Source organism: Artibeus jamaicensis, unplaced genomic scaffold, assembly GCF_021234435.1.
Source record: "Artibeus jamaicensis isolate MK-2021 breed Jamaican fruit bat unplaced genomic scaffold, CSHL_Jam_final contig_956, whole genome shotgun sequence".
Taxonomy (NCBI): Eukaryota; Metazoa; Chordata; class Mammalia; order Chiroptera; family Phyllostomidae; genus Artibeus; species Artibeus jamaicensis.
In genome coordinates, this window is record NW_026522021.1 from 374,384 (window position 1) to 401,955 (window position 27,572).

Sequence of the window (27,572 nt, forward strand, 5' to 3'; positions counted from 1 at the left end):
AAGCTTACTTTGAGAACTGTGCACCCAAGAGGAGGTAGCTGCCATTCTTAGCCACTCAGACCAGGAGTGAGTCAGTATGCAGTTTCGGTGGCCCAGCACCAAGGCCAGTGCCCATGGTAATGACACATAAACAGAGTGGCGGGAAACCACTCCCACTCAACAAGCAACTCACCTGCTGCGCTGAAGGTTGCCTGCCACGGAATCTCCTCTGAGGGCCCCTCCACCCCACCTACAAAGTTACAGAAATGGAGAACTGCCTTCAGTGGCTGCCCCTGGCAGAGGGGATCGTTTGCCCCTTTATAATCGCTCTCCTCACCTTCATTTAGTTGTTTCACACTACACACTTTAATTTTCAGGTGTACTGAGGAACAGGATCTCTCCGTGATGCCTCACTCAAGGCATCATGCGAGTTGGAACTTTCTGAACCTCAACTCTTCAGAGCCATCCTTCTCCAAATACTTACTGGTGTGATGCCCGATTTTCCCCCAAATGCTACAACTCAAACAACACAACCCACTACACACTGTGATGTGATGTAACAGAAGCAGCAGCTGTGGGTGCAGCTGAGCTCTATTAAAACAGACCAGCAAAACTGTAAATTAATGCTGTTACTACTTTTTGTTTTGGAAAATAATTCCTTTCATGAAACTACTATTTTAACATGTAAATGGGTTTTTATTATTTTTAGTTTCTAGTTTTGGATACACCCCACATAAACAAATGCACTTCAGAGTTGTGTTAAGGGGTCCTGAGACGAAAAAATTCAAAAACCACCGCATTAAGGAACTCTTAAAACTGGACAGAAATGCAACAGACAGCATGTCATTGCAAAACAAGGTGCTGGAATGCTCTGGGTAAACTCATCTCCTGTCAAATTCCAGGCCCTTGTAATGGGAAGTCTCACAAAGATCAAGGGTATAAGAACAGCAACTGCCAGGCGCTGCCCCTCCTTTCTGAGGAGTCCTGGCGAGCCGCTCCTCTCAGTAAGTTGCACTCTCCTGATCACACCCTTATCTGTGCTTCCCTGTTAGCAAGACGTCTGATCCATCTCTCCAACCTCAGTACTTCCCACATTAAAAGCGCTCCGTCAATGTGGCTGGATGTTGGCTGCTACTCAGTTTGAGTCCCTAGCTGAGTGGAACGGCCTGGTGTCAGTAGGCAGTGCTCAGAAGGGCAACACACAGGGGCTCCCACGTGGGTTTATCCATGCAAGGTGCGGGACCTGGGGCACACAAGGTCATGTCCATCTCCACAGCTTCACTTGCAGTGGCACTCTCACGGTTCTGAGTGACCAACGCACAGGCGACTTCACTCACCACAGACAAAAACCTCGTCACGCACAGTGTTATCTCTAAAGTATGAATTACAATTTTTCAAAGACTTCCAAAAAGCCATCTTCTTCCACTAGGTGAACAGTGCCCCCCACCCGCCTTTACTGGAGCGTGCCCAAGCTGGTGGAGGAGGGAAGCCTCTGGCCGGCACTCTTTCCTGTAGACAGAGCCCTCCTCATGGCAGAACACCCCCCACACCCAGAATGTGGCCATTCAGGTGGTGAGCATGCTGCCAGCTGCCAGCAGCAATAGCAGGCTGTAGAGAGCTCAGGCCACACCAACTACGGCTGCTGACCACCTCAGAAAGACTGATTAAAAAAAAAACCCCACAACACCCAAGACAGTATATGTATGAACATTTGTAAGTACAAAGAACCACCTCATCTAACACATGATGGGTCTCCAACAGCACTGGGCACCAGAGACCAAACCAGGCACGTGACCAGTTTTTGTTTAGATTTACACCCCACCCCAACCCAAGGCTCAGCAGTTTAGTGATTTGTCCGATGATCAAAAGGAGCCATGATTCAGGCTAAGGTCTTTGCACTTTCTCACAAATTACACGCCACCTTCAAAGATCTAGTTGAAGTCACTCATTTTGTAGGAGAAATAATGATGGTCCAAAAGGTGTAATGATATTTCAAGGTCAGTAAACCCAAGTCCAATTCCCAGACATAGGCGCTTTCCAATATATGTGGTCTTGCCCCTTCCCCCGCCAATCCAACCTCTTTCTTTGAGTGGGGGAGAGGGAGAGAATACCTGCAACCAATCAAACCCACTGAAGCCCCAGCAACAGAAAAATTAAATTCAATAAATAAAACTATGTAGCACTGACATCAGATCTGTAAGTTTATTTGCTCAATGTACGACAGCTACATAATGACTCACATTCATGATATTCCATCACTGAGGAAAACTGCTAAGAATGGTCCGTGTGTGAAATAATTCCTTAGAGAAACACGGAGTTGGAAAAATAATCACTGATTAGACCTTAAAAATAGTTCACTGCATAACATGACAAAAAGCACAAAGGCTCATTCAGAGAACATGGTCGATGTTCTCCTACACTGTAATAGCTATAATTTCACCATGACAAACACCAGACATTAAGATTAAGCTAACACTGGTGTTTCTTTTGCTCCCCCCCTTTTAAAAACAAAATATATAACTGCATGTCACTATAGCAACATCCAAAACAGATCAATTTGTTACAATCACTATTTGGTAGAGCAAACTTTACCCCCAAAAGGAAAAATTAAATTAAAAAAAAAACTTTAAAAAATTTGAAGACTTGATTTTTTTGCCATAGGAATACATAACACCTACAGTATAAGTTAATAAATTTCAAGCTACTGTATAGAAATACAACACTAGCATGCACAATATTGTATCAATAGAGTAATGGAGGAGTAATCATTTCACCAGAGAGACAGTATCATAGGCAAGTGCATTTCTTTAAAAATAAAGAAAAGAAAAGGAACCATTCAAGCTGCTTAAATATCAAGTCTACCATTCCCTCTTCATTTTTAGCCCTCAGGTATGATTTTATCTTGCATTATTCTAAAAAGCAGCCAGAGCCAAAGCTGAAATTTCAAAAAAATATATAGGTTTTGTAATTCCAGTAAATCATTTACAAACGCTACAAGGACACAACACTGCTCACTGGACAAGAAGATAAATCAAGGAAAGGCCCCCCCACCCCGCAATCTTCCCCCTGCCACGGCGCTGACTTTGGGGCCCTGGAACGGCAGAAGGGCTGTGAAGTTTTCTTCTGTGGGTTCTGCTGGCTGGGTCTGGTTAACTGGGACTTCCACTCTGGCACAGGAAGGGGACCTTCTAAGGAAAGTCATGCTGGGTAAACTGTGCAATGTTAGAGAGTATCATTACCATTCTATCTTCACTGTAACCTGGATCCTGTAACTGTAACCTTTTTGTAACTGTAAGCTCAATTTTGATATTAGTAAAAAGCAAGCGTCAGTTTTCCTCAATCATCACTTACACTTCTCCTTGCCTAAACAAGACAAACAAGCCTGGTGTTGTTACCTGTCTTAGGAGTTCACACCGTAACTGACCTTATAAAAAAGGCTGACCACACATGCAATGGGTCATGTTTTCGGACAGAGTTATCCAAAACGAGAATGAAGGACTAAGGCTAAATGAGGACAGATTTGTGAAACTAGCAATGTAGTTTCCTTCAATTTTAACACGTGCAGTAACTGCACAAGAAATTAATCTCTGACATCTATGCATTTTTTAAAGAGAAAAACCTATATAGAAAAAGTTTTGGTCAAATAGAAGTATTCATATTTACTATCTGATAATGATTTTAATTGGAAAAGTTTTCAGGGAGGAAAAGCCGACACGCAAGGCTCCCAGATCGGACAGAACGTCTATGGATGAAGCTCTTCCTTTCAGGTTGTTGGGCCAGTCGGCTTCTGGCGCCTGAATTTTCACACACTGCACCACGGACTTCCTCAAAACGACCACCCAGCTTCTACAGCCCAACAGCTTCTCAACCGAGTGGCGCCAGGATGAGGTGCAGCGGGGAAGACTCAAGTGAAGAGTGACGCGGCAGCGTGATCCCTGAGGAAGGAGCTGTGGCAGTTTACGAATCAGGACTTCTCTGAAAATACCAATACAATAAATGACATACAGACCTGAATTTTCTCCGTTTTTGTGGTGTTTAATGTTTCTATTAAAGTGGTTAATGATTTTTGTGGTGGATCTAAGTCAAGAGGAAAGAAGACAAAAACCCCACAGCTACCCGCCAAGCACCTATTAATCAAAACCTAAAGTAGCTTTGATGCTCCTCAGGCAAGCCTCTGGCCCAGGAGAGACAGAGAAAGAGAACCTGGATAAGGCTGAAAAGGGGTGTGAAGCCAAAATAACTAGCAAAGAAAAATACAGTCAATGGCTTGATGTTACATATGGCTGTAATGTAGAAATACTGTAAACTGCAATTTAGTGTTAATACTGTCAGCTAATCAGAAACTTCAGGAAACTAGCAGGGCCTAAACCATAAGGATAAATTATACCTTATGTTCCGAGTCTGTCAAGTTTGGGATTTAAACTATTCCACGTCTGGTAGATTACACCCTGAAAAAAAAATGCACAGCTAAAACAGATGAGATAGAAATTAAGACACGAACATATGTACATAACAATCCTTACTGGAACCACAGAACTTACTGAATGAGGGCCATTCCACTGAAGTTTTCTTTTCATCTCAAGATCCTATTATCTAGCAATAAGTTAAATTAAAGACAGACAGCTCCACTTGCATTAATCTACGGAACAGTCCATATGCCGGCGTGAGGCTGCTATTCCAACACCAGCACAGCTAGCCTGACTTTCCACTAGTGGTATTTTGGCAAAATGTCAAAGAGGCAATCAAAGACAGAACAGGTCGTGGGTTTCTCCCTAGGAAGGTCGTCCCTCCCTTTCCCTCCCCCACCCGACCCCCAAACTCATGGGAAAAAAATAAAGACTGCAGTAGTAGCATCAGCGTGCGCTGCCAGTCCACCTGCGGGGGGCCTTAATTGTTGCCTTCTCCACCATCGTCGTCTTGCTGATCGCTTGTCCAGAGCGTTAGGTTGTCGCGGAGGAGCTGCATGATGAGAGTGGAGTCCTTGTAGGAGTCCTCATTGAGAGTGTCGAGCTCGGCAATGGCATCGTCAAAGGCGGTCTTGGCCAAGTGGCACGCTTGCTCTGGGGCATTCTGGATCTCGTAGTAGAAAACGGAGTAGTTAAGAGCCAGGCCCAACCTAATGGGGTGAGTAGGCTGCATGTGCTCCTTGCTGATCTCATGGGCTTCGCTATAGGCCTTCTCGGACGATTCCACGACAGTCGCCCTTTTCTCGCCAGTGGCCACTTCTGCCAGGTAGCGGTAATAGTCCCCTTTCATCTTCAGATAAAACACTTTGCTTTCATACTGGGTCTCACTGCAATTCTTGATCAGGTAGTTATCCAGCAGGCTCAGCACATCCTGACACACTGCTTCCAACTCCTTCTCTATTTTCTCACGGTAAGCTCGGACCATCTCTATCTTCTTCTCATTACCGTCTGCAGAAGTCTTCTGCTCAATGCTACTAATGACCCTCCAGGAAGAACGGCGTGCCCCAACTACGTTCTTGTAGGCCACAGACAGAAGGTTTCTTTCTTCATTGGACAGTGGCTCATTCAGCTCTGTTACCTATTAAGAGGAAAAGAATAAAAGAGGTGTTATATCAGTTGGGTTAATCATACCTTTATGCCGCTCAAACACAAACAGATCCACAAGCTGATTAAAGTGACTCAGAGAAGGCGGGCTGGGTGAGTGCATGGAAGGGGAGTGGAGGTGGGAGGAGCAGTAGGGAAGGGGAGACAACAATCATAGCTGGGTCAGCGGTGCCTGAACCCTGCTCCCCCTAAAAAAGGACACATACCCATCACAGCTAGTCCATGAACTGTCAAGTCTGGCTATTACATTGCAAATCAAATTTTGACCTAACTTACAAAAGGTCAACAGTTCTCTCTTGTTCCTCGGGATTCTAGTACAAATGGCTTATATATCTCTTATATACCAGTCTGTTCTTGTAAAGAACAGAATGACAGCTTCCTTCTAATCTTGCCTTGTCTTCAGTACTATCCCTTCTGGGTGAGAATATTTTGAGTACTGGTTGAGAATACAGTCAACTTCAAGTAGACTTTTGAGAAATAAGGATGCTTTCCTGCTCTGTGTGAAGATCCTACCAATTACAAATCTCAGAGAGGCAGTCAAAACTGGGGGGATAGGACCGAGTCTGACCACTGAGATTTTAGCAACCTGGGAAACACGTATTTGTCGTAGTGTTTGCCTGAATACGTTAGCAATACAAAAGAATGGAGAGGTGAACAAAGTGCTTCTGGGCTGAGGTGGCCAATAGAATTAATGCTTCTTTCAATACAGCCATTTCTAAAGGGTCTTCATCACCCCAAGACTAACAATCCCCTTGAGAAAACAAAAGCAACAGCACACCAAGAACTCTGGCCAAGGCGGCAAAGTAGGTGAATGCTGAGCTCGCCTCCTCCCACGACCACCTCAGATTCAACCAAATTGTGGTGGTTAGGAATCCAGAGGGACGGCCTGGCTGCAGAGGCCTCCCTGAAGTGCGAGGGGTCCCATCCCCACAGGACCTGGCTGTAAAAATCAGTGGGGAATCCGTCCAGGTGAGATGAAAGGCTGCTGGAGTCCCTGTGCATGGACTGACTGCGGACACTCCCGCTCGCTGCGCTCCAGTGCTGGGGCAGCAACTCAAAAAGCACTAGGGACACATGGGAAGGAACCGAATTGTCTGGCTTCAGGGCACAGGATGGAGGCTGGCCTGGACAGAGTGCCGGCAGGTGGCATTGCTCCTTTGTTGAGCCCTCCCAAGTAAGCAAATCTGAGTCTTCATCAAACCAGCTGACACTACTCACTGGCCTCACCCTGATGAATACCCGAGATCCTGCCTACCCAAACTGCGCACCAGCCAGAATCTCTTTCACAGGCTGTACCTCACAAGCTACTGGCCCTGGCCCATGCTGCAGTCTTTACTAAACTATCTCAAAGGTCCACAAACCCCAAGCAAGCAGTGGTTCACCTTAGTGTGTCCTGTTCCTCTTGCTGAGAGGCCCCCAGCTCTAGTGGAATCTGGCCACAGTTCACAGCACAGCCTCTCTTCCAGTTCGTCCAAGCCCAAGCACAGGCAGCAGCCGACCATGGCCTGTACTAGAGGCCCTCCCAGAAGGTCCTAGAACCAATATGCCTGGCTGGCTTCAGACTGCACCAGGGCACCACCCAATCTGCTCCACAAATGACACACCCAAATAGTGGACTTGGTGCCAAATAGGCACCAGAACCACACCAGAACCCCACCAAAGCAAAATCTCTGTGGAGTCAGACCCTATACAATGGTTCCTCTGCTGTAGTCACGGCCAGTCCTCACAGCTAGTCCACCTGAGGGTCAATCCCAGTGACATGCCAACAGCAACAAGCCTCAGCCACAAGAGGAGGATACAATACAACCCACATGAGGGGCACCCCTGGAGCACCCAGTTCAAGCTAACAGGAAGATTCTGCCACTGGGTCCACAGGACATTTAACTCCTGCCAGCACTAGGAGATGGAGCAGAACTTCCTGAATACTCAGAAACAAACACAGGAAGGCAGTCAAAATGAGGAGACCAAGAACATATTCCAAATGAAACAACAGAACAAAATTCCAGAAAAAGAACTAAACAAAATGGAGGCGAGCAATCTACCAGATAGTGTTCAAAACTGGTTATAAGGATGCTCAATGAATTTGGCGGAAGAATAGATGGACTCAGTGAGAACTTACACAAAGAGAAAGAAACCATTAAAAAGAACCAGTCAGAAATAAAGAATACAATGACTGAAATAAGAATAAGTTAGATGGAATCAACAACAGACTGGATGAAGGAAAGGACTGAATTAGTGATCTGGAAGACAAAGCAGCGGAAAACACCCAATCAGAAGAACAAAAATAATTTTTTAAAAGGATAGTTTAAGGAGCCTCTGGGACAAGAGGAACAAGATGTGCATTAATACATGTAACAGAAGAAGAGAAAGCAAGGGATTATACACCTACTGGCATAAATAGTGACAGAAATCTTCCCTAATGTGTAAAAGGAAATAGACACACAAGTCCAGGAAGCACAGAGAGCCCCAAACGAGAGGAACCCAAAGAAGCCTACAGCAAGACTCATCATAGTAATTATAAAAAGGGTTGAAGACAAAAAGAAAATCTTCAAAGTAGCAGGAGAAAAGCAGGTAAGTTTCGTACAAGGGTGCTCCCATAAGACTGTCAAACTGATTTCTCAACAGAAACTTTACCGACCAGGACTTGGCAAAAAAATATTCAGAGTGAGGGAAAGGAAGGACCTACAACCAAGATTACTCTACCCAGCCATGGTCATCATTTAGAATGGAAGAAAAGAGAAAGCTTCCTAGAAAAGAAAAACCAAACTGGTATTACAAGAAATGTTTAAAAGCATTCTTTGAATAAAAAAAGATAAAAACTATGAATAACGAAATGGCAAAAACTACATAGCTATCAATACTTTAAATGTAAATGGATTAAATGCTCCAATCAAGACACAGGGTGGCTGAATGGAGAAGAAAGCAAGGCCCTTACATAAACTGCCTAGCAAGAGACCCACTTCAGATTGAAAGACACGCAGACTGAAAGGAAAGTGTGAAAAAAGATACTTCATGCAAATGGAAATGAAAAAAGGCTGGTAGCAATACTTATGTCAGACAAAATATTTTTTTTAAAACAAAAGCTGTAACAACAAAGGACATTTCGTATACAATAGCCAAGATATGAAAGCAACCTAAGTGCCCATTCACAAATGAATGGGTAAAAATGTGATACATATATACAATGAAACATTACCCAGCCACAAAAAAAAAAAAAAAAAGAAAAAGAAATCCCACCACTCGTGACACCATGGGTGAACCTAGAGAGCATTACGCTAAGTGAAGTCAGAGAAAGTCAAATACGATTTCACTTACATGTGGAATATAAATAAGATGTAAATGAACCACCAAAACAGAAACAAACTCATAGATGCAGGGAACAAACTAATGGTTGCCAAATGGGAGGGGGGTTAAGGGGCTGAGTGAAAAAGGTGAAAGGAGTGAGAAGGACAAATTGGTGGTTACAAAACGGCCACAAGGATGTAAAGAGCAGCTCAGGGACCATCGTCAGCAGTGCTGTAATAATTGTGGGTGGTGCCGGGTGGGTACTGGATTTATCAAAGTGGGATAACTTCCTAAGTTACAGAAATGTCCAACCACTATGCTGTACACGAAACATAATAAATTAAATAAAGACACTGACACTACATTTATATAACTTGATTTCTGTGCTATCAGAGCCACCCCATACATACTACTAAGGGTCTGACAACCATATGAAACAGAAGATTTTATAAGACAGAGCCCCCCCCCCGTTACTTTTTATCCCTATTCTGAGGTCACATTTTTATCTGTCTAGTTCACTAGCCTATCTAAACTGGTGTGTACTAAGTCAACGGCTAAGTCACAACATAAGGGACCCAGGTCATCCACTATTTCCTAAGTCACAGCAGAACAGGCAGTTCCCTCACCACACCCTCTCCTGTGCTTTAGCTGTAACATGTCAGTAGCAAAATGGTCCTACTTCTGCTTTTTCTTCTTCTGCCTCCGCCTAGAACATCTTCCAATGTTCCTGCCTGGAAAATACTTACACAACTACCAAGAACCAAGTTCATATCAATGTCCCTATGAAATCTCCCCCATCTCTCCTTCCACCCCCAGTTAAACTGACTACTGTCTAGAGGCCTGACTGTTCCCTGTGCAGATCAACTACAGCATCTACTTCATATTACTCATGGATGTGCTGGGATGCTGACAAATGGTTTTCTGTGCAGGAATCATTTATACTCAGTATGCATTCCACTTCTATGAAGGAGATGGGGTGGAAAAGGGTTGTTTAGTGAAACTGGTTGTGTAAACAGTAGCTCTCAAAAAAATAATTAAACCAGAATGTAAACCAAATCATATTTATTATAGTTTATTGCAATTCATTCTTTGAATGAACTGATCATGCTTTGCTTACTAATTCTCTTTAAATATCCCACAAGTAATATACATTCAAATATTTCCTCAAGTTATCAGTAGTTTTTCTTATGTTAATCTTACACTATGCATTACTGATTCTCCAGCATCTCCATTATAATGCTGGAGAACAGTACCTCCGCCAGAAACGACCCCAGTGCTATGAGCGCACAGTGGGAGACTAGGACTCGGTGTACTGGACAGCAGAGCAGAAGGAAACCAGGCCGGAGGCCTGCGCCAAGACCTCCCTAACACATGGCCTTGTGGAAACACTCCGCTCCTGAATAAAGAGGCTTATCAGCTCATATCCAATTCTTTATATTATATATTCTAAGCTCAGGAGACACTACTCTCAGCCCTCAGGCCACTGTCACTCCTCTTGCTTTCTGCTGAATATTCAAATATCCCAGGAGACAGGGTCTTTCTGAGTCTCGGCTTTTACTAAGTGACCTGCTGAACAAAACATTTCATCTGTCTGGGCCTCAGTTTGCTTATCTGTAACATGGAGACTTCTGCCTCTTTCACACAGTGATTGTGGTTATACCAGACAAACAATGCAGTGCTTGACACAGCAAAATGCTGCAGAAATGTGAGAACACCTTGAATAATTTTCCTTCATTTTAATTCTCACCTAGGAAGCCTCTCAATTTCTTACACAATCTCTAGCTTATCGTCCTATATCAAGTATCTCTTTTCCATTTCATCCTGTGTTCTACTCTAAGCCAAAACTTCCTTACCTACCTTACATCACTTTCTTTCCATAAACTAGTATCATACAGCTAGAAAAATCCCCCAGACTGGCTCTCAAACGAGCAGAGGCCTCCATAGGCCTCAGGCCCGCACACCACAGGGCTCCAGCCTGTGTTCGCTGAATGCGTGGATACTGAAGACTAGCTGGCCCCAGTGCAACCTGGTGACTGTCTCCCATGCAAGGAGAAGCCAGTGTGCCTAAGTCCTTTGAGATAGAGAGTCTTGGCCTTTCCCCTAAATCATGCTGTCCTTATTTCAAGAGCCAGCAACTATTTAAAGCTCAAATTACCTCACCAGTATAATATACACGGTTAGCTCTCCTACTGCAAATAAAGTTAGGCTGCAGAGCCCAAATGTAGCAATTTGTGAACATGTAAAGTCTGTCTAACTGCCTCAAACACACTGGAACACAGAGATTATGAAGCGCCAGTATCACCTTTAGATACAGGGTTTCCACATGTGGAACATACCCAGGTGTTTTCTGCCACTGAAAAACTAAGTTGGAGGGAAAAGCCTGTAACTCCGAAGAGTCTGCTCAAAGAAAAGGAAGGTTTCTCTAAAAACCTTACACCAGCAGGCCCTGGCTGGGCAGCTTGGTTGGTGAGAGCATTTTCCCGATACGCCAAGGTTGTGGGCTGGATTCCTGGTCAGGACACATACAAGAACCAGCCAATAAATACAAACGTAAGTGGAGCAACAAACTGACATTTCTCTCCCTCTCTCCCACCTACCTTCCTCTCCCTCTAAATCAACCAAAACCAAACCAAACAAAAAAAACACAAGCATTAAATCAGAACTTTCAAAAATCCTTAAGATCAAAGTGACTTGTATGAAAATTAATCTGTAACTTTTACATCAAAATAGAGATCACAACCATACTACTTTTCAACAGCTAAATATAATTAAAAAGACAAAAAAAAGTTTAAGATAGACTGACTATTCAATGTGGAAAGATATGAGATATGCATCACTTGGGAAGGGAGGTCACGTCTTTCAAGCCACTGAACTGTTTATATTGTCAGAACGCAGCACTTTTCAAATATGGTCCCCAAAATTTATTGTTACAGAGATTGAAAAATGTGGAAAGCTTGTATCTTCCAGCATTATATATTTTGCTTAGAAACCAAATTGATGTTTATGTCTTCTAAACTCTTAGAATACTAGCTCCAGTTCAAATTTCTTTTAGTGAATTGAAGACAGAGACATGAGTAAGAAAGCTAGAAAAATCTGTTATTTTCACCAACAGTTTTAAGAAATAAAACTCCCCAAACTCCAGGTACTAAGGAATTAGGTATTAATTAACTAGTGCCGACGGAGGAGAGAAATCTTTTCTAAGATTACCAACCCCTGAGATTCTTGGAAAAGTATTTAAATGACTTTCTGACCTTAAGTCTTATTAAAGCACTAAGTCCTTCACAAATTCAACTCATCTACCAAGAGCCTTAAATTGTCACGTGCTACTTCCAGTGTTTCATCTTGTTACATTAATCTTATTTTATTTAAAATACAATTCTATCTTGCAGAATCTTGTATAGATACTACAAAATAACAGTTATGGTAGTAAACATAAAACAAATTTATCTTAGAAAGCTGAAAATCTCCACAAAGAACTGAAGTTAACATCCAAAAAATAAGATAGGAGGGATGAGTAGGCAGGAAAAAAGGACTTTTTGGGCGATGAAACTTCTGTCTGTGATACATGTCATTATAAACTTGTCAAAATCCAGAAAATGTGCAATACCAAGTGAACCCTAATGTAAACTGTGACCCTGGAGGTGATAATGACATGTCAAGTAGGTCCACTGATTGTGAATGTGCCATCTGGATGCTGACAGTAGGGGAGGCTGTGCTTTCTACTCAATTTCATTGTGAATCTAAAACTGTCCTTTTTGGGCAGTCTACTGAAAAACAAAAACAAAAAACTATCAAACACCAGGTATGATATTTGGCCCCTTCATGCATTTTTGGGTGCCCTCCTAAGGTCTGGAACATTAACATGTGAAAGGACCAAGAGGCCATGGAAAAGGCAGATGAAGGCACATGCAGTGACTGCTACATACAGACACCCTATGCTAACAACAGAAGAAATGAGCTGACGAGGTACAAGGTGGGCACCTGTGCGCTCCTTGTGGCGTCTATCTACTGCGCAGGCAGTGGAATAAACCTTTACTAAAAATGTGACAGTTCTAATTGAATAGTTAGTTAATCATGTAGTCTACAGATAACCTGCCTACTAAAATCACTAAAATTTTTGGAAATGATCTGAAGTTGTGTCTTTCATATCTAAATAAAATGTCTGCAACTTTTCTGTGCAGAAAAGAGTTAACGAACTAGGCTCAAGACTGCTGCCTTTAAAAGGGTCTGCTTGTGCAGTTGGCTGCCTACCTCTGGCAGGCACCTGAGAACGGGGATTTTAGGATTCCCTGCCACCCTCAGATAAGAGTGTTCCTCTGCCCCTAAACTGTGTAAAAATGTGGTTTATGACAAACACCTGTTATCATCCTAAGTGTCTTGAATTTTGCTATATGCTGGGCAGAAAGTGCCCATGTAACCAGCCCCAATAAAACCCTTGGGCTCAGAGTCTCTGAGAAGTTTCCTTGGTAGAGAACATTTCAAACATATACCCTGGGTGGCTCTACTGAGAGGACCTTTGAAAGTTCACACCTCGATTACTGATCTTGATTTACCCCAACCACCTCTTCCTTGTGCTGATTTAGCTTTGTAGCTTTCCACTCTAATAAACCACAGCCACTAGTGAGACTCCATGCTGAGTCCTAGCAAATCACTGCACCTGGGGGTCCAGTCCTGGGGACCTCAAACACATATTCATTCTAGAAAACTTCATATAACATTTCCCATCAGGTCCAATGACAAGAAAAATATAATTAAAGGCCATTTCTTTTTCTGGACTCTTTTTTAACTTATAAAACTTTTATTTTAGAGAGAGGGTAAGGACAATAATGTAGATGTGAGAGGGAAACAGACTGGTTGCCTTCTGAGAGCACCCAGACGAGGACAGGGCACAGAGCCCAAACCCAGGCTCATGTCCTGACCAGGAATCAAACCGGCAACCTTTAGGTTTGCAGGACCATGCTCAACCAACGAAGCCATGCTAGCCAGGGCTTAAAGGCCACTTCTTATCATTCATTAAGCATTCATTTAACACCCAGCATGTGTCACAATGAGCTGAGATACAATACTCCACGAGGTGGAAACTCAAGCTTATTCACATTAGAATACCAGTCACAGAGGTATTCTTAAAGGTAGCCAAACTCTGCCTGGAAAGCTTAGACAATATTTTAATGAGAAAGTAACAACTTTAGCTGGGTTTTTAAAACCCAGCAGCAGCCACCCTGGATACAAATTGCAGAAGAAAAAACTTTCCAGGAAGAGAGACAACCTAGCAGAGTCATGAAACTTCCATGGCATATTCAGGGCCATAGTCAAGGTCTTAGATGAGAGAACTAGTGGAGCACCTGTTTTTCTGATACCACCAAGTCCTATGTTCTTTTCACGACTACCCTACAGGGAATATTCTATGTGATGCGGAGAAATAAAAGAGCCTTTTCACCAAAATCCCACCATTAACGCAAAGCAGCGCAAGGACACAAACTTGGGCCCTCTGCCTTGAACTCCTGTACTCTTCTGCCCATACGGAGTCTCCGATGCTGCGAACACTGCAGTGCATCACAGACATAGGGCTCATTTCTTACAGAGACCGCCTAAAAAGAATTTAAGACCAACCAATAATTTAAAAAATGGTCAAAAGGAACAGACAGTTGAAAGAAAAGGAAAATATACATTGAGTACAAAACCAGTCCCTATAAGTATTAGCTTGGCAAAACTTAGAAGTTTAAGGACTTACTATGAAGGAGAGAGTGGGTGAACAGCACTCTCACCCACTGTGGGCACCATAAATGTACACAGGGCAATTTGGAAAAGATTATCAGAAAACACAAATGCTCAAAAACCTTGACAATGCAGTTTCATTCCAGAAACTAATCACTACATTATTTGTAACAGCTGAAGTCTGGAACCACCAAATGATCTTTGACAGCAAACTACTTAGATTGCAATACACCATATAATGGAATTCTAGACAGCCATCAAAAAAACACAGGGTGGGGCCCTACCTGGTGTGGCTCAGTGGGGTTGAGCGCTGGCCCGAGAACTGAAAGGTCACTGGCTCAATTCCCAGTCAGGGCACATGCCTGGGTTGGAGGCCAGGTTGTCAGCTGAGGGGTGCACCACACATTGATGTTTCTCTCCTTCTTTTTCCCTCCCTCCCTCTCTAAAAATAAAAACAAAATCTTTTAAAAAATTAAGTCATGAAAATTATGACTCAGAGACAAAGAATGGAACCCAAACCTAATGGCTCAAAATCCCACATACTCTCCACTCTACAACTGTTCTGAACAAAGGAGGGGGAGCTTTTTAAATAAATACTCTACTGAACAGGATTAGTCCTTAAAGATACAATACTGCATGGGATCCATACTTATCTCTTTCTCTGGGTTAAGAACTAAAGCACCACACTCCTCAAAAAGTTGAGTTGCCATGACTCAGCATTTCCACTGGTAAGTATGTGCAAGAGAAATAAAAACATAATGTCCACACAAAAAATTGTACATGAATGTTAACAGCAGCAACAGCCAAAAAGTAGCATAATCCAATACGCCAAACAAGGTTTCTTCCCTCCCAACATATTCCTATCAATTGTTCTCTTTCCTGTATTTTTCCTTCTCCTATCTCCTGTTATTTCCCATCAACCTATGAACTCTGTCCAGGAAGGATTCAGCCACAAAATATGAAAAACAGGGACATTTACTGAAGAAGAAACAGGCTACAATGAACATTGTACGAAGCACCACAACGTCTGTTTTCCTCCAAGTAGGCACCTTGGGACCTCACACAGTTCTCCCAGGTCCTGTCAGCTGTCTCGTCGTATTTTCCTGAAATCTTATCGATGGCCTGAAATCTCTTTCGAAAGTGATTTTAGTTTTGGGAAAAGCCAGAAGTCGTAGGGCACCAAATCTGGGTGGTAGGGGAGCTGAGTCACCTGGGTGGATTTGATGTTTCACCAATAAATTCTGCACAAGACGTGAGGCACGAGCAAATGCATTGCCATAACGAACCTGCCGATCACCAGTTGCCCATAGCTGCGGCTTCCTGAATCATCAAAATACTTTCCGAGCAAGGAATGTTCAAGCTTAGTGCAAAATCTGATGCAGATTCGTTGCTCTACTGGTTCAGTCATTTTGATTATGACAGCCACACAGTACACACGCTCACTCAACTGCGTCTACTGCCCACACTGACTAGTACAGCGAGGCCATCGTTGTTCATGTGTGTGCTTTCCAGTTCACTCCCCCTGGCTGCCAGGTTACATCGATGTCACACAACCATTCTTGTTATATTAGCAATGGCTGGACTTTTTCTGGACAGACCCTGTATACACCAATTATACAATTAAAATAATGATCCCTTTAATTCCATCTCTTCATTCTTATTTCCTTTCAAATTAAGTTTCTGTAAATAAGCCTATACAGTAGGTCCCCTAAATATTTCATTATAATGTTGATGAAATGCTGTACTAACTTAACTCTCATTTTTATCAATTAGCCTATGGTAAAACTAGTTTCGTTAGACCTGGTATCACTCAAAGCTGCAGAGCCTATTGATATTAAGTGAAAATTTACTCTATCTGTGGTAACAGATACACTTCTTTAGTATTCTTTAACTCCTCATCCCATTACGGGTGTGACCACTCTTAAAAAGTCACTAAGTATCTTCCTAATTCACACACCCAAATTAGCTTACCTTAAAGGAACACCGCTGACTTTTTGTTACCATTCTCTACTGTTTTTCTGCATATGTATCTACTCTTACGTCTTTCATTCCCCGTTCCAGTTACTACTAACGTTCCAGTTACTACTAACGTGCTACTCCCCAGGGTTTCAGATTTACTTCAACTTTTTTCCCCCAGGTGATCTTATTATGCCTGGTTTTAATTATCATGGGTGTGTGTGTGTATGTATGTGTGTGTATGGCTCCCAACTAGAATGTCAGAGGTATCACAGTTTTCTGATCTTAGACCAGAGCCTGGTCATTAGTGGGTTTATATATATATTTGTGCCCTAGCTGGTGTGGCTCAGTGGATTGAGTCCTGGCCTGCAAACCAAAGGGCTGCCAGTTTGATTCCCAGTCAGGGCACACCCCTGGGTTGAGGGCCAGGTCCTCAGTTGGGGGCATGTGAGAGGCAACCACATATCAATGTTTCTCCCCCTTCCTCTCTAAAAATAAAAAATATATATAAAACATAAAAATATAAATACATAAAAATATATTTAAGATTTTATATATTTATTGACTGCTTACACTCTGCCAGACACTGTTCTAAATCTTTTATTTATTAACATGAAACCACATCTCTAATTATTTCCACTTATATGTTTCCTCAAATTCAGCATGGCCACAACTTAATTCATCTTTTCCAGTTTTCATCTCTCCAACTAGACCCCCTACAACACTAGTAAGTCTCCTTCCTTCTGTCACTCTCCTCTTAATTCAATGTCCGCAGTGCTGACAATGATCTCTGCAGACCAAAAATCAGACTATGAGTCTCTTCTACTTAAAATCCCTCAGTGATGTCTCATAGCTTAAAAATAACACAAACTCGCCCTGGCCAATGTAGCTCAGTTGGTTATTGTTGTCCCGTAAACCAAGAGGTCACAGATTTCATTCCAGGTCATGGCTCATACCTAGGTTGCAGGTGGATCCCAGGTCTGAGCGCATATTGACAGGCAACCAATCAATGTTTCTCTCTCACATCGCTGTTTCTCCCCCTCCCTTCCCCTATCTCTAAAGTCAATAGGCATGTCCTCAGATGAGGATTAAAAAAACAACAACAAACAGGAACTCCCCAAGGCCCTTTGTGAACTGCCCCATTTACCTCTTTAGACTAATTTCCTAATATCCCCTCAAATACACTCTACTGCAATATTCCCTGAGTGTAAGCCACAGTGAATAAATGATTCATGCACCAGATTCTACTCCTTGTACATTTCAAAGCTAAATATGATATTCCCTGTGTCTGAACATTCCTTCTTCCAATCTTTCCCGTCTCCTCACACCATGCCCCCAACCCTGAAACACTTCTCTGGCATCACTTCCTCTAGGAAATCTCTGATGCCCAGACTGTGACCTCGGTGCCCTACTCTAATTCCACAGCAATGATCTTACCTCCATTTTTATGTGTGGAATAAATATTCCCACAGATGTCCAATAATCCTTCACCACAACTGTATCTTCCCTTTTTGATTTTGGGTCAGTTATCATTTGCTTCTTCCACCTACCTAGACCATCTCTAACATACTCAAATTAGCACCTTTTTTTCTTCCTTGATCTTCACCCAAATCCCCTCAAAACATGTTTCCACACAAGATCCTATTATTTTTTATGTACAAAAAGGTCACAGCTTCCTTCCACTTCTTTCAAGTAAGGTGTATTCTCTCATTTAGTTCTGAGTGGCATTCTCTCACCTCCTGGAAACACCTTTGAGACTCCAATAGCAAAGCTATGGTACTTACCTACTCATGTGAAAAATCTGCAATCATGAGATCAAATGTTTTCTAAAAGAAAGCAGGTTACACTCACACTGAGTAATATACCTTAGGACTATTCTAAAGGAAATGTGTTCTGTATTTTAACTAGACTATACAATGACTCTCTCAAGGACAACTAAATGAACAGATTAAATACACAGCAGTTTAGATTTTTAATGCTTCTGCAACCAATGAAACATTTACTAAACTTAATAAAATTAAATGAGAAAATAGTTAAAAGATCACCAGTATCCATTTATACATATTACCTTTGACTTCTTTCTGAAAATTTTTAGAAAAGCTTTAGGTTTAGGAAAAAAACACTCGACTCTTAGGCCTATAACCTAAATATTTCCACCTGTAAAATGGAACTATCGTTTTCTAAAACTGTTGTGAAATTAAATGGTAAAGTGTATGAAGATGCATCCTAAATGACCAATAAATGTCAAACTATATTGCAATATTTTATCTAAGACTGTGTACCTTATCATCTTCTATCTTCCCCAAAAGATTTTATCAGTTCTGAAATCTACAGAACAGATATAAAAAAAAAGGTCATACTAAAAAATGTTAAGTTTCCCACTGTGGTCAGAGCAATGCTCTGCTGCAACGGCACAATAAACAACGATACTGACGTGGTTTTCACAGACGAGAGTCTTTAGCCAGCATTTATTAAAAATACACATGTACATATATAGCCTGTATAAGTCTATGTATATAGTAAGCCAGCATCGAACAGAGAAAAGACACACTCAAAATGCAAACATACTATATACCCAAAATAAGAACAGGTTATAATTCATTCAGCATTTTTGAGAACCTACATGCTAGACATAGTTGTAAATAAATAACATCCCGCCTGGCTGGGTAATTCAGTTGGTCAGAGCATCGTTCTAATTCACCAACATGGCGGGTTCCATCCCAGTCAGGGTACATACAAGAATCAACAAACGAGTGCACGAATAAGTGCAACAACAAATCAATGTTTATCGCTCTAAGAAAAAAATCAATAAAAATGTTTAAAAGCAAGTAATACCAACAGAAATATATTCTATGTGAGTTTTACAATTCATCCATTACAATAACTCAAGTTTACAATATTGTTTATCTCCCTTCCTCAATAAATAAATCAAATGCCCAAAATCTAGTCTTAAAAAAAAAACCCAGTTTTTACCTGTAGAACCTTCAAATGGTAGCAAAATAAATAAATAAAATGGCAGAACACTCATCTGAATTACTGGTAGCATTTACGCTGGTAAGCTCCATACTTCTGAGCCCAGATTCAAAGCCCAGCTGCCGGGCCCAGACAGCTAGCATATACTTAATATCTATCTACACATAGCACCCCTCCTCAGTAGCATACTAAGGTTAAGGCAAAATGATTAAAAAAAAGAAATGCCTGGCACCCTGCCTAGTGTGGCTCAGCTGGTTGGAGCATCATCCCATAACCGAAAGCTCTGATTCCCAGCCAGGGCACACGCCTGGGTTCTGGGTTCCACTTCCATTCCGGGCACGTGGGGGCGGGGCTTGGGGGCAGCACCGGCAGATGAGCAGCACCTACCCATGCTTCTCCTCTCTCTCTAAAGGCAATGAGAAAGTGTCCTCAGGTGAGAATTAAAAAAAAAAAAAAAAAAAAAAAAATGCTTGGCAAGCTACAAAGCCAAACAAAAGCAAGTTTATTCACTGTCCTCAACAAATCACCTGGGTTTTAGCTCTTCTATCTCAGATTGGCGATAAAAGCTAAAACTGACAGAAGAATCTACCCACATTACCCTTTAAAAGAAGGTGGAGGCAGTAAAAAAGGAAGCAACATATTAATGTAATGACAGAACTCTATTCTTTTAACCTAGATACCCCATAATCTTTCCTCTCCCCACTACTGACCCACCCAGGCATTCAACCAACCCCTCTCCTGAGGGTAAAAGCTGAGGGGCAAGAAGCACACCTCTCAAAAATGAAGAAAAAGGTTAAATTATCTGCCATCTGGACTAAATGCTTTAAGCAAGAAACTACCCTTTGAGATTGCCAAATTTGAATGTAAGAAATCTTGTTGGCAATTTTGAGTATCTATGGCAAATAGGGGTAATTTTAGTTCAATAGAAAGCCATGCTCCAAGAGAGAAAATCCCAAGGTGGCTTCAAGAGCAGGAAAGTGTATATAGACAGAAGAGTGGCCGACATGCTGACAAATGACGAAGCCGGCTACCTGAGGGTATATTACACCATTCTTGTATTTTGTAAACCTGTGAAAGTTTCCCTATTAGTCTTATGGCAATCATTCCAACCACAAGAAAACAGAAAAAGGGAGCTCTGCCACAAACAAGGTAGCAGTCAAACTTTCCCCCATTTCAATCTCATTTTATTTTTCTTAACAGAAAGTGGTAGGGTATCCTTGAATTTTAAACCATGTGTATTTAGTACCTATTCAAACAGTTACACCTTCCAAAACTTTTCAGAAATCATCACCTAGTAGTACTAGTGATAGTTTCAAGATCCTTAAAAATTATTCTTAGCTATTCTTTCAGCAATTTCACCTTGGGGTCTCTGTCCTAATATATAAACTGTGTCGGAAACTTTAGCCAGATATTCATGGCAGTATTCATAAATTTGAGAACAGCCTATATGTGAAACAAAAAATAATTAAAAATATGACACATCCACAGGATTATTTAGCCACTGAAAATACTGATGACAGAAAATATCCTTAAAATAATGTTAAGGGAAAAAGGTAAGGTAAAATCAACTCTAAAACTGTAGAAAGACATGACGGCAATATCCCTCAATGAGGAATTATTCTGGTACTATTACCTGTCCCCACCAGCTCTGCTTGCCTCAGAATGCTTTTTACTGCTGTTCCTATTTCCTACCCTGTTAAGTTCTCCTTGCCCTTCTGGATCAGGTGATTTTCAGCCTAGAATGAAAATCTAGTGTCTAAACTTTAAAGTTTCTTTTTTAAAGAGAGAGGTAAAAGGAGAAAGAGGGAAACATCCATGTAAGACAGTCACATTGATCAGTTGCCTCTAGCAGGCGCCCTGACTGGGACCAAACCCACCACCTTTCAGCTTACAGGACAATGCTCTACCCGTAACTGAGCCACACGAGCCAGGCCTAAACTGTAAAGGTTTCTATTTCTACTACACAAATGTCGTTAGGAAAGACCGCATGTAGTTCATATGTGAAGAATGGAATAGGATTTGAAAATAACTATCCACGACGGTCTATTGCCGATAGACCGTCATGGATAGTACACAGTGTACTGGCAGGGGACGTGGGATTGCTTGCGTGGCTACCAGCCACGCTGGGCCTCCCCTGCAAAGACATACCCACTCACTATTTCACCTTAGACCACTACAAAAGGAGCACGGTATTGAATGGATGGTACTGAAATAAAACAATTCCATTTTTAAAAGATAAGCTTATCTCTGCTTCCTTCAAGTACTGGCACCACAGCCAACTTTGCTTCCTAGATCTAAGTGATTTAAATAGGGTTGGCTTAATTGTCATACTCCTAATTCCTTTCAGAAGGCTAATGGAATTTAAATGGTCTTTCAAAACAAACCTGCATTAACAGGTAGCCTTCCCGTTCCCTGCCAGACCTCGCTGCTGCACACCAACCACTGCAGCTGCTCCTCACGCTCGGTGTGGGGGAGGGGGGACAAGGGATTCCTTTTGAGCGACTACTGTCATTACATGTTCAGCTGCCCACTGCTGTCACTGTCATATTCCCAGCTCTGACACCCCTGTTCTAGTAATAGAATCATTGAGAAAGGACACTACACCTAGGCCCTACTTACTAAATCTGGCTTTCTTTCTATCTCTCCAAAAAACAAGATACTGCTCCGAAGATTCAGGAAATAAGCCCAATGAGTTTACTTGGAAAATTTTTAAATGTCATATTAAAAAAGTATTGATATATGTTGAGGATGTAAAGTACAGCATAGGAAATACACTCAATGACATTGTAACTACGGTACCAGTGGATACTGGAAATATTGGGGGAACACTCTGTAAAGTATGATTGTCTAACCACCATGCTGTACACCTGAAACAGAAATATTAAATATAAACTGTGGTTAAAATATTTTTTAAAAACCTATATATGTAAGAACACTCTCGTTTTTATTTACCAATTCACAACCCAACTAATGCTTTGTGGCGCACCAACAGTACTAACTCAGGTAAAGAAAAATCTACTTCTGTGGGGTATTCAAGATGAAGGCTGATGAAAATCTGGCTTAGACTTTCACAGGTTTTGTGGGGTTTTTTTAAAGATTTTTATTAATTTATTCTTAGGAAGGGAGGGAGAAAAAGGGGGAGAGAAACATCATGTGTGGTTGCCTCTCACACGCCCTGCTACTGGGGCTGGGGACCCAGCCACATCCCAGGCATGTGACCAGGGTAGACTTCCAGTTTTTTTTAAAAAAGAGGGAAAAAAACTCATGCAAAGTCTTTAAGATTTATAATATTTATTGTTTCTGCAAAGTCATGGAAATAAACGACTTATTCAACCATTTATTTTAAAGCTTTCTTTTGGGGGATTTTTGTTGATTACTTTTTATGTTACAATTTTCTTAACTATTCAAATTTATAAATTAGTAAAGTCAAAACTCCAAGGACCTCTATAAGTGCCAATTTAAAGAAAGATATGGTTTCACAGCAAACCCAAATGACAGCTGATATCTGAAATGGAATTTGGGGAAGACAACAGGAAAACGATTATGAGAGGAAAGGCAGCTGGTACTAGTCGCCTAGAGACAACACACACAGTGCCCCCACTCCCTGCCCATAATTACAGTTTCAAATGTCTGGTCAAACACGAAGAAACGGAGCTTAGAAAATAAGACAAAAAACAGTGCTTGATATGTGATTTCCCCCACCTTGACTATTAAATATATAAAATTGTCTTCAGTTTTCTTTCACATCCCATGAAATCTGGTAGAAATACAGAAAAATGCCCTGCCAGATAAAAGGAGTAGTGATACGAGGGTGAGAAGCTTCTAGCAGCCACAGACCCATCAATACAATGTACTTAACAACTTCTTTACAGGAATCCCCTCATGTAAGAACCCCACACTTGAATCGCTCACTACTCTCAGTGCTGCCCAGTGATCATGAGCGGCCTGTGGCCACACAGCAGGAAAATCACCTCTCACAAAGTGGGCCTTGGGGCAGAAAATAAGTCATAAGAACACCAGCAAAATTTCCATGATATCTAAATAGTGAGTTGGCTCTGATTTCAGGTAACTTGTTCTTATTTATTTGGGTGAGCACCATGTGGTTTTTAGGCTTTGTAACTTTTTAAAATGTAAATACTAACCTAGCTAAGCCCCTCCTTAAAAGTTAGGCTGAAAAGGTCTAGAAGTTAGAAAACAAAGACAAAGGGATACTAATTACCTTTGGCTTTGCTGTTGTGGGCACTTCATTTTGACATATTCCTAAATCAGTCGTGTTTTGAAATCCACCTAGCTATAGCAAAATCATCATTGCTTTTAACTAGAGGTGATGGTTATACAACATTATGAATATACTAAATGCTTGAAAGTATACTTGAAAATGGTTAGTTGTTACACAACTTTTACCTCAATAAAAGCAACATCATTTTCTCCACTCTTTTTAATAATTTAGAATTTGGTGTGATAAATAAGCAAAGGTTCCTCCAAGTACTAAGGGATGAAATCCCCCCCAGGGTCAGCAGTCAATACAACAGATTAATAAAGAGGATGCACACTTAGCAATGTCTTTTATCGCAATATTTTAGTAATTAGAAAAAGCAGTTAATATTCATTTCAGTTACTGTGAAGAATAACATATAAAAAGCAAACTGTTATCTGTATTCTTTCCTCCCCAAAGAGAACAACTGAAACCACATGACTTAGAATATCGGCTGGCAGAGCTCCACCTCTGAAGAGTCTACAGAGGTGTCATTAGTCCATTAGCCCATTAGCAATAATGGCTATTGATCCAGCCTCCTGGAAGAGCTAGTAGGAAAAAGAGGATTTCAAGATAATAAGAATTTTAAAGTATATTGATTCCACTAGGAAGACTTTTAAAATTAAGATAGCTTTTTGCCACCAATGCCCCCCCACACACACCCAAGTTCAATCACTCAACCCAATGACTTCATCAAAGTTAGTGGCCCAGAAACTTTTCTCCACCCCCAACCCCAGGAAGTACCAATAGCCTACTCAGAATATTAACTTCTCAGGAGGCAGTAAAATCCTAAGGACAGGACAGTACTCTCTAGCCAGTAGGAAACATCTAGGTATTAACTCTCTCCTTAAATGTAAGACTACACATTTGTTTTAAAAGCATAAACTTCCTTCCTCTTTCTTCCTTTTCAAAACACTGCACATTGTTTCTATCCTGGTCACCCACCTACAACTACCACCCTGCACAGGTCCCAATAGTGTCATTACTAGAATAATTTCATTAAATGCAAATAAATTTAATTCTTCTAACATGTGGGACTATTTTCTTTGTATCTTCCAGTCGTTCCCAAATTGTCTGTGAGGATTTTTGTAAGGAAAAAACAAAGTTTTATGACTAGTTACCATTTTGAGCATCTACTGCATTGATTTAATCCTCACAACTTCAAGTTAGGAATTGACCCATTTTACAGATGAGGAAAGGTAGGTGCAAGGTACATCTACTTCCTACAAGTCATCATAAACAGGTTCAAAAAATAGTCTGCTTTACTTTACAAAGTGTTCTTTCCTCCAAACTCCATTACGGAGAAGCATAAACACAGTAAAAGAAAACCTGCCCAAATCAGAACATAGTGTTTTTTAACAGATTCTCATTCCCTAACATTTACTGAAAATGACCCTTTAGAAAGGCATATTTTAAGGTTTTTATTAAACCTGCCAAGTTAATAATATGCAATAAGCCCAAGTACACAGACTGTCCCCTGTACTATGATCATAGAATGTATTCTTGTTTAAAATGTATACCTTTATTCCATCACTGCTCAATTTTAATGGCAAGATGAATGTTTAAAATTACAAACGTACCTTATCCACTTGTGTGAGAAAACTAGAAATAGCAAAATGAATAGGCACATCTAGAGGTCACTGACTTGGACATCCACGGACAAACGAAATCCTTATTTTTTGCACCAATCCTTATCTGGTGAAAGATGAGTGCTCAATTCCACCTGGCTTATCTGCTAATTTCTGCATTACCTTGGACAAATGCCATTTGCATACTCCCTACCAGCCCTTAGGTGCATTGCAGCCTCTGTGTCATTGTGTGTGACATCACTGGATTGCTATGGATATGGGCGCGAGGTCACTCGCTTTTCTGAGAAACTTGAAGTAAAAACGAGGAGAGTCTAAACAAGAACCTGTATTATGGAAAGTGCAACCTGTATTTGAGCTTTAAAATGTTTTAAGATAGGAACTGTGACAATATATTAATTCGATGGTGCTCCCAATTTAAAAACCAATTCCCTTCCTTAACAAGACTAAACAATTTTTGTTCACATTGCCGACTTAATATATAAAGGCATCAGCATTATCTTTTTGTGAACTCATAAAGTTGTTCAGTAATCTGTAATGCCTGTACCGCTTCATTAAAAAGATTTAACATGCAAGGTACACTCCTAAATCCACTTCACACTGGAGATGCATTTTAAAACCTTTGTTACATAAGGCAGGAAGTTAAATATTAAAATAGTGAGAGACCTAAAATCATTAATTGGATTTTCCATGTTTCATTTAATAACGTTCAACTCCTCCCTCTCCTCTAATATCAAACTGGTTAACAGCCCATTAGATAAATACAGTGTTACTGACAAAAATGGTGCAATACAGGCAGGAATCCGCAGACAACTGGAGAGCAGGATCCCGTTCCAGCGGCACGAGGATGCGATAGCAATTTTTTTTTAGCCTGCGATGTATCTAACAAAAAAAATTTTAAGACTTTTTCCCCTTTAAAATAACTCCTCCCAGCCTCCACCTCCTCTAGGCTCTCTGCAATATGACAAATGCAGAATCTTCTGGAATGACTTGATACTGCCTCCCACCACCGCTTTGTTTGCAGTAACAGATTAGAGAACATTTTTTCAACTTCATTTCAACAGATGTGTGCCTGTATTTTAAAAACAAACAGCATGTCACAAATTGAACAAGCCAGATAAATCCACAACCTTTATTTTAAAGACAATACCTACCCTTTTCAATACAAACATTAGGAAAAAATGGAGATGACATGTCGAGAACAATCAATGAAAACGCGCTAGCGAGAGACAAAACGTTCCTAAAAAGAGGATTTGCTTTGGGAAATGGAGAAAGAGGAGCCTTTTGTTAAGAAAAAAATGTGAGGAAGCTTTCGATTTTGTCCAGGTTTTCAAAAAAGCCTACATTTTCCCCAGGGAGGTTCTACAGGATCTGTCAGTAAAGGCAGCAGGGACGATTTGGGGGAGAGGGGGGTTAGAAAACCGGGAGACATGCTGAGTGAATGGGAAAGGCGCCGCCCAGACACCAGGGAGAGAAAGAGGAACCGCATCCATGCGGTCCCCCGCCCCCACACCGAAGCTGGGAGGAGGGGAAGTGGGGCACAAAGGATGCGCACAGCCCCCCGCTCAGGTCCTCAGCATCCCCGGAGACGTGGGACCAAAGACCCCGCTTCTGAGACCAGTCCTGAAAGACTCCGCCCCAACCCTAGGCCGGGGAGGGCCTCGAAGGCAGCACCGCGGGCCCCGAGGGACTCTTGGGGAGAGACCGCGTCACAACCCGGGTCCCCATTCGCTGCTGAGACCCTCCCCGTCCCCTTAGTGAGCGAAGAGTGGCGGCCAACCTCGCAGTCGCGACAAACGACTAATCCCCAGGTTGTCCAAAAGGCTCGCGAATGGAAAAAGGCTGGGAGGGGGGAGGGGAAGAGAAACTCACGTTCTTCATGGCCGCGGCCATGTCGTCGTAGCGCTCCGCCTGCTCGGCCAGCCGGGCTTTCTGCACCAGTTGCTCGCGGTCCACCATCTTCGCGGGCTGAGTCGGGCCGGGCGAGAAAACCAGGGAGGCCTAAAGGCTCTGAAGACAGCTGCGGCGCGGCAGGAGCCCGTGTGCCGGAGGGACCGACCCACGAAGCGAGCGGCTGAGAAGACGAGGGCGGCGCGACGCCTGCGGCTGGAGTTGCAACCGCGGGACCAGAAGTGAGGCGGCTGCGGCTGGTGCGTGCAGCGAGAGGACAACCCCCTGCGGTCCCGCCCACGCCGCGTGACGTTAAGGCCCGCCCACCCGCGCACCCCGTCCAGGCTCCGCCCCGGCTCTTCC

At 42.0% G+C, this 27,572-nt stretch overlaps 1 protein-coding gene across 1 annotated transcript; it reads right to left on the bottom strand.

Annotated features, from left to right (window-relative positions):
- Nucleotides 1-2,167: 2,167 nt before the first annotated feature.
- Nucleotides 2,168-27,490, bottom strand: YWHAG (tyrosine 3-monooxygenase/tryptophan 5-monooxygenase activation protein gamma). Its single transcript, XM_037139165.2, has 2 exons — nucleotides 27,192-27,490; nucleotides 2,168-5,523 (listed from the first exon to the last, which is right to left on the bottom strand). The coding sequence occupies exons 1-2, from the start codon at nucleotides 27,276-27,278 to the stop codon at nucleotides 4,867-4,869; spliced, it is 744 nt and encodes a 247-aa protein (XP_036995060.1). The 5' UTR covers nucleotides 27,279-27,490; the 3' UTR covers nucleotides 2,168-4,866.
- Between the last annotated feature and the right edge of the window lie 82 nt (nucleotides 27,491-27,572).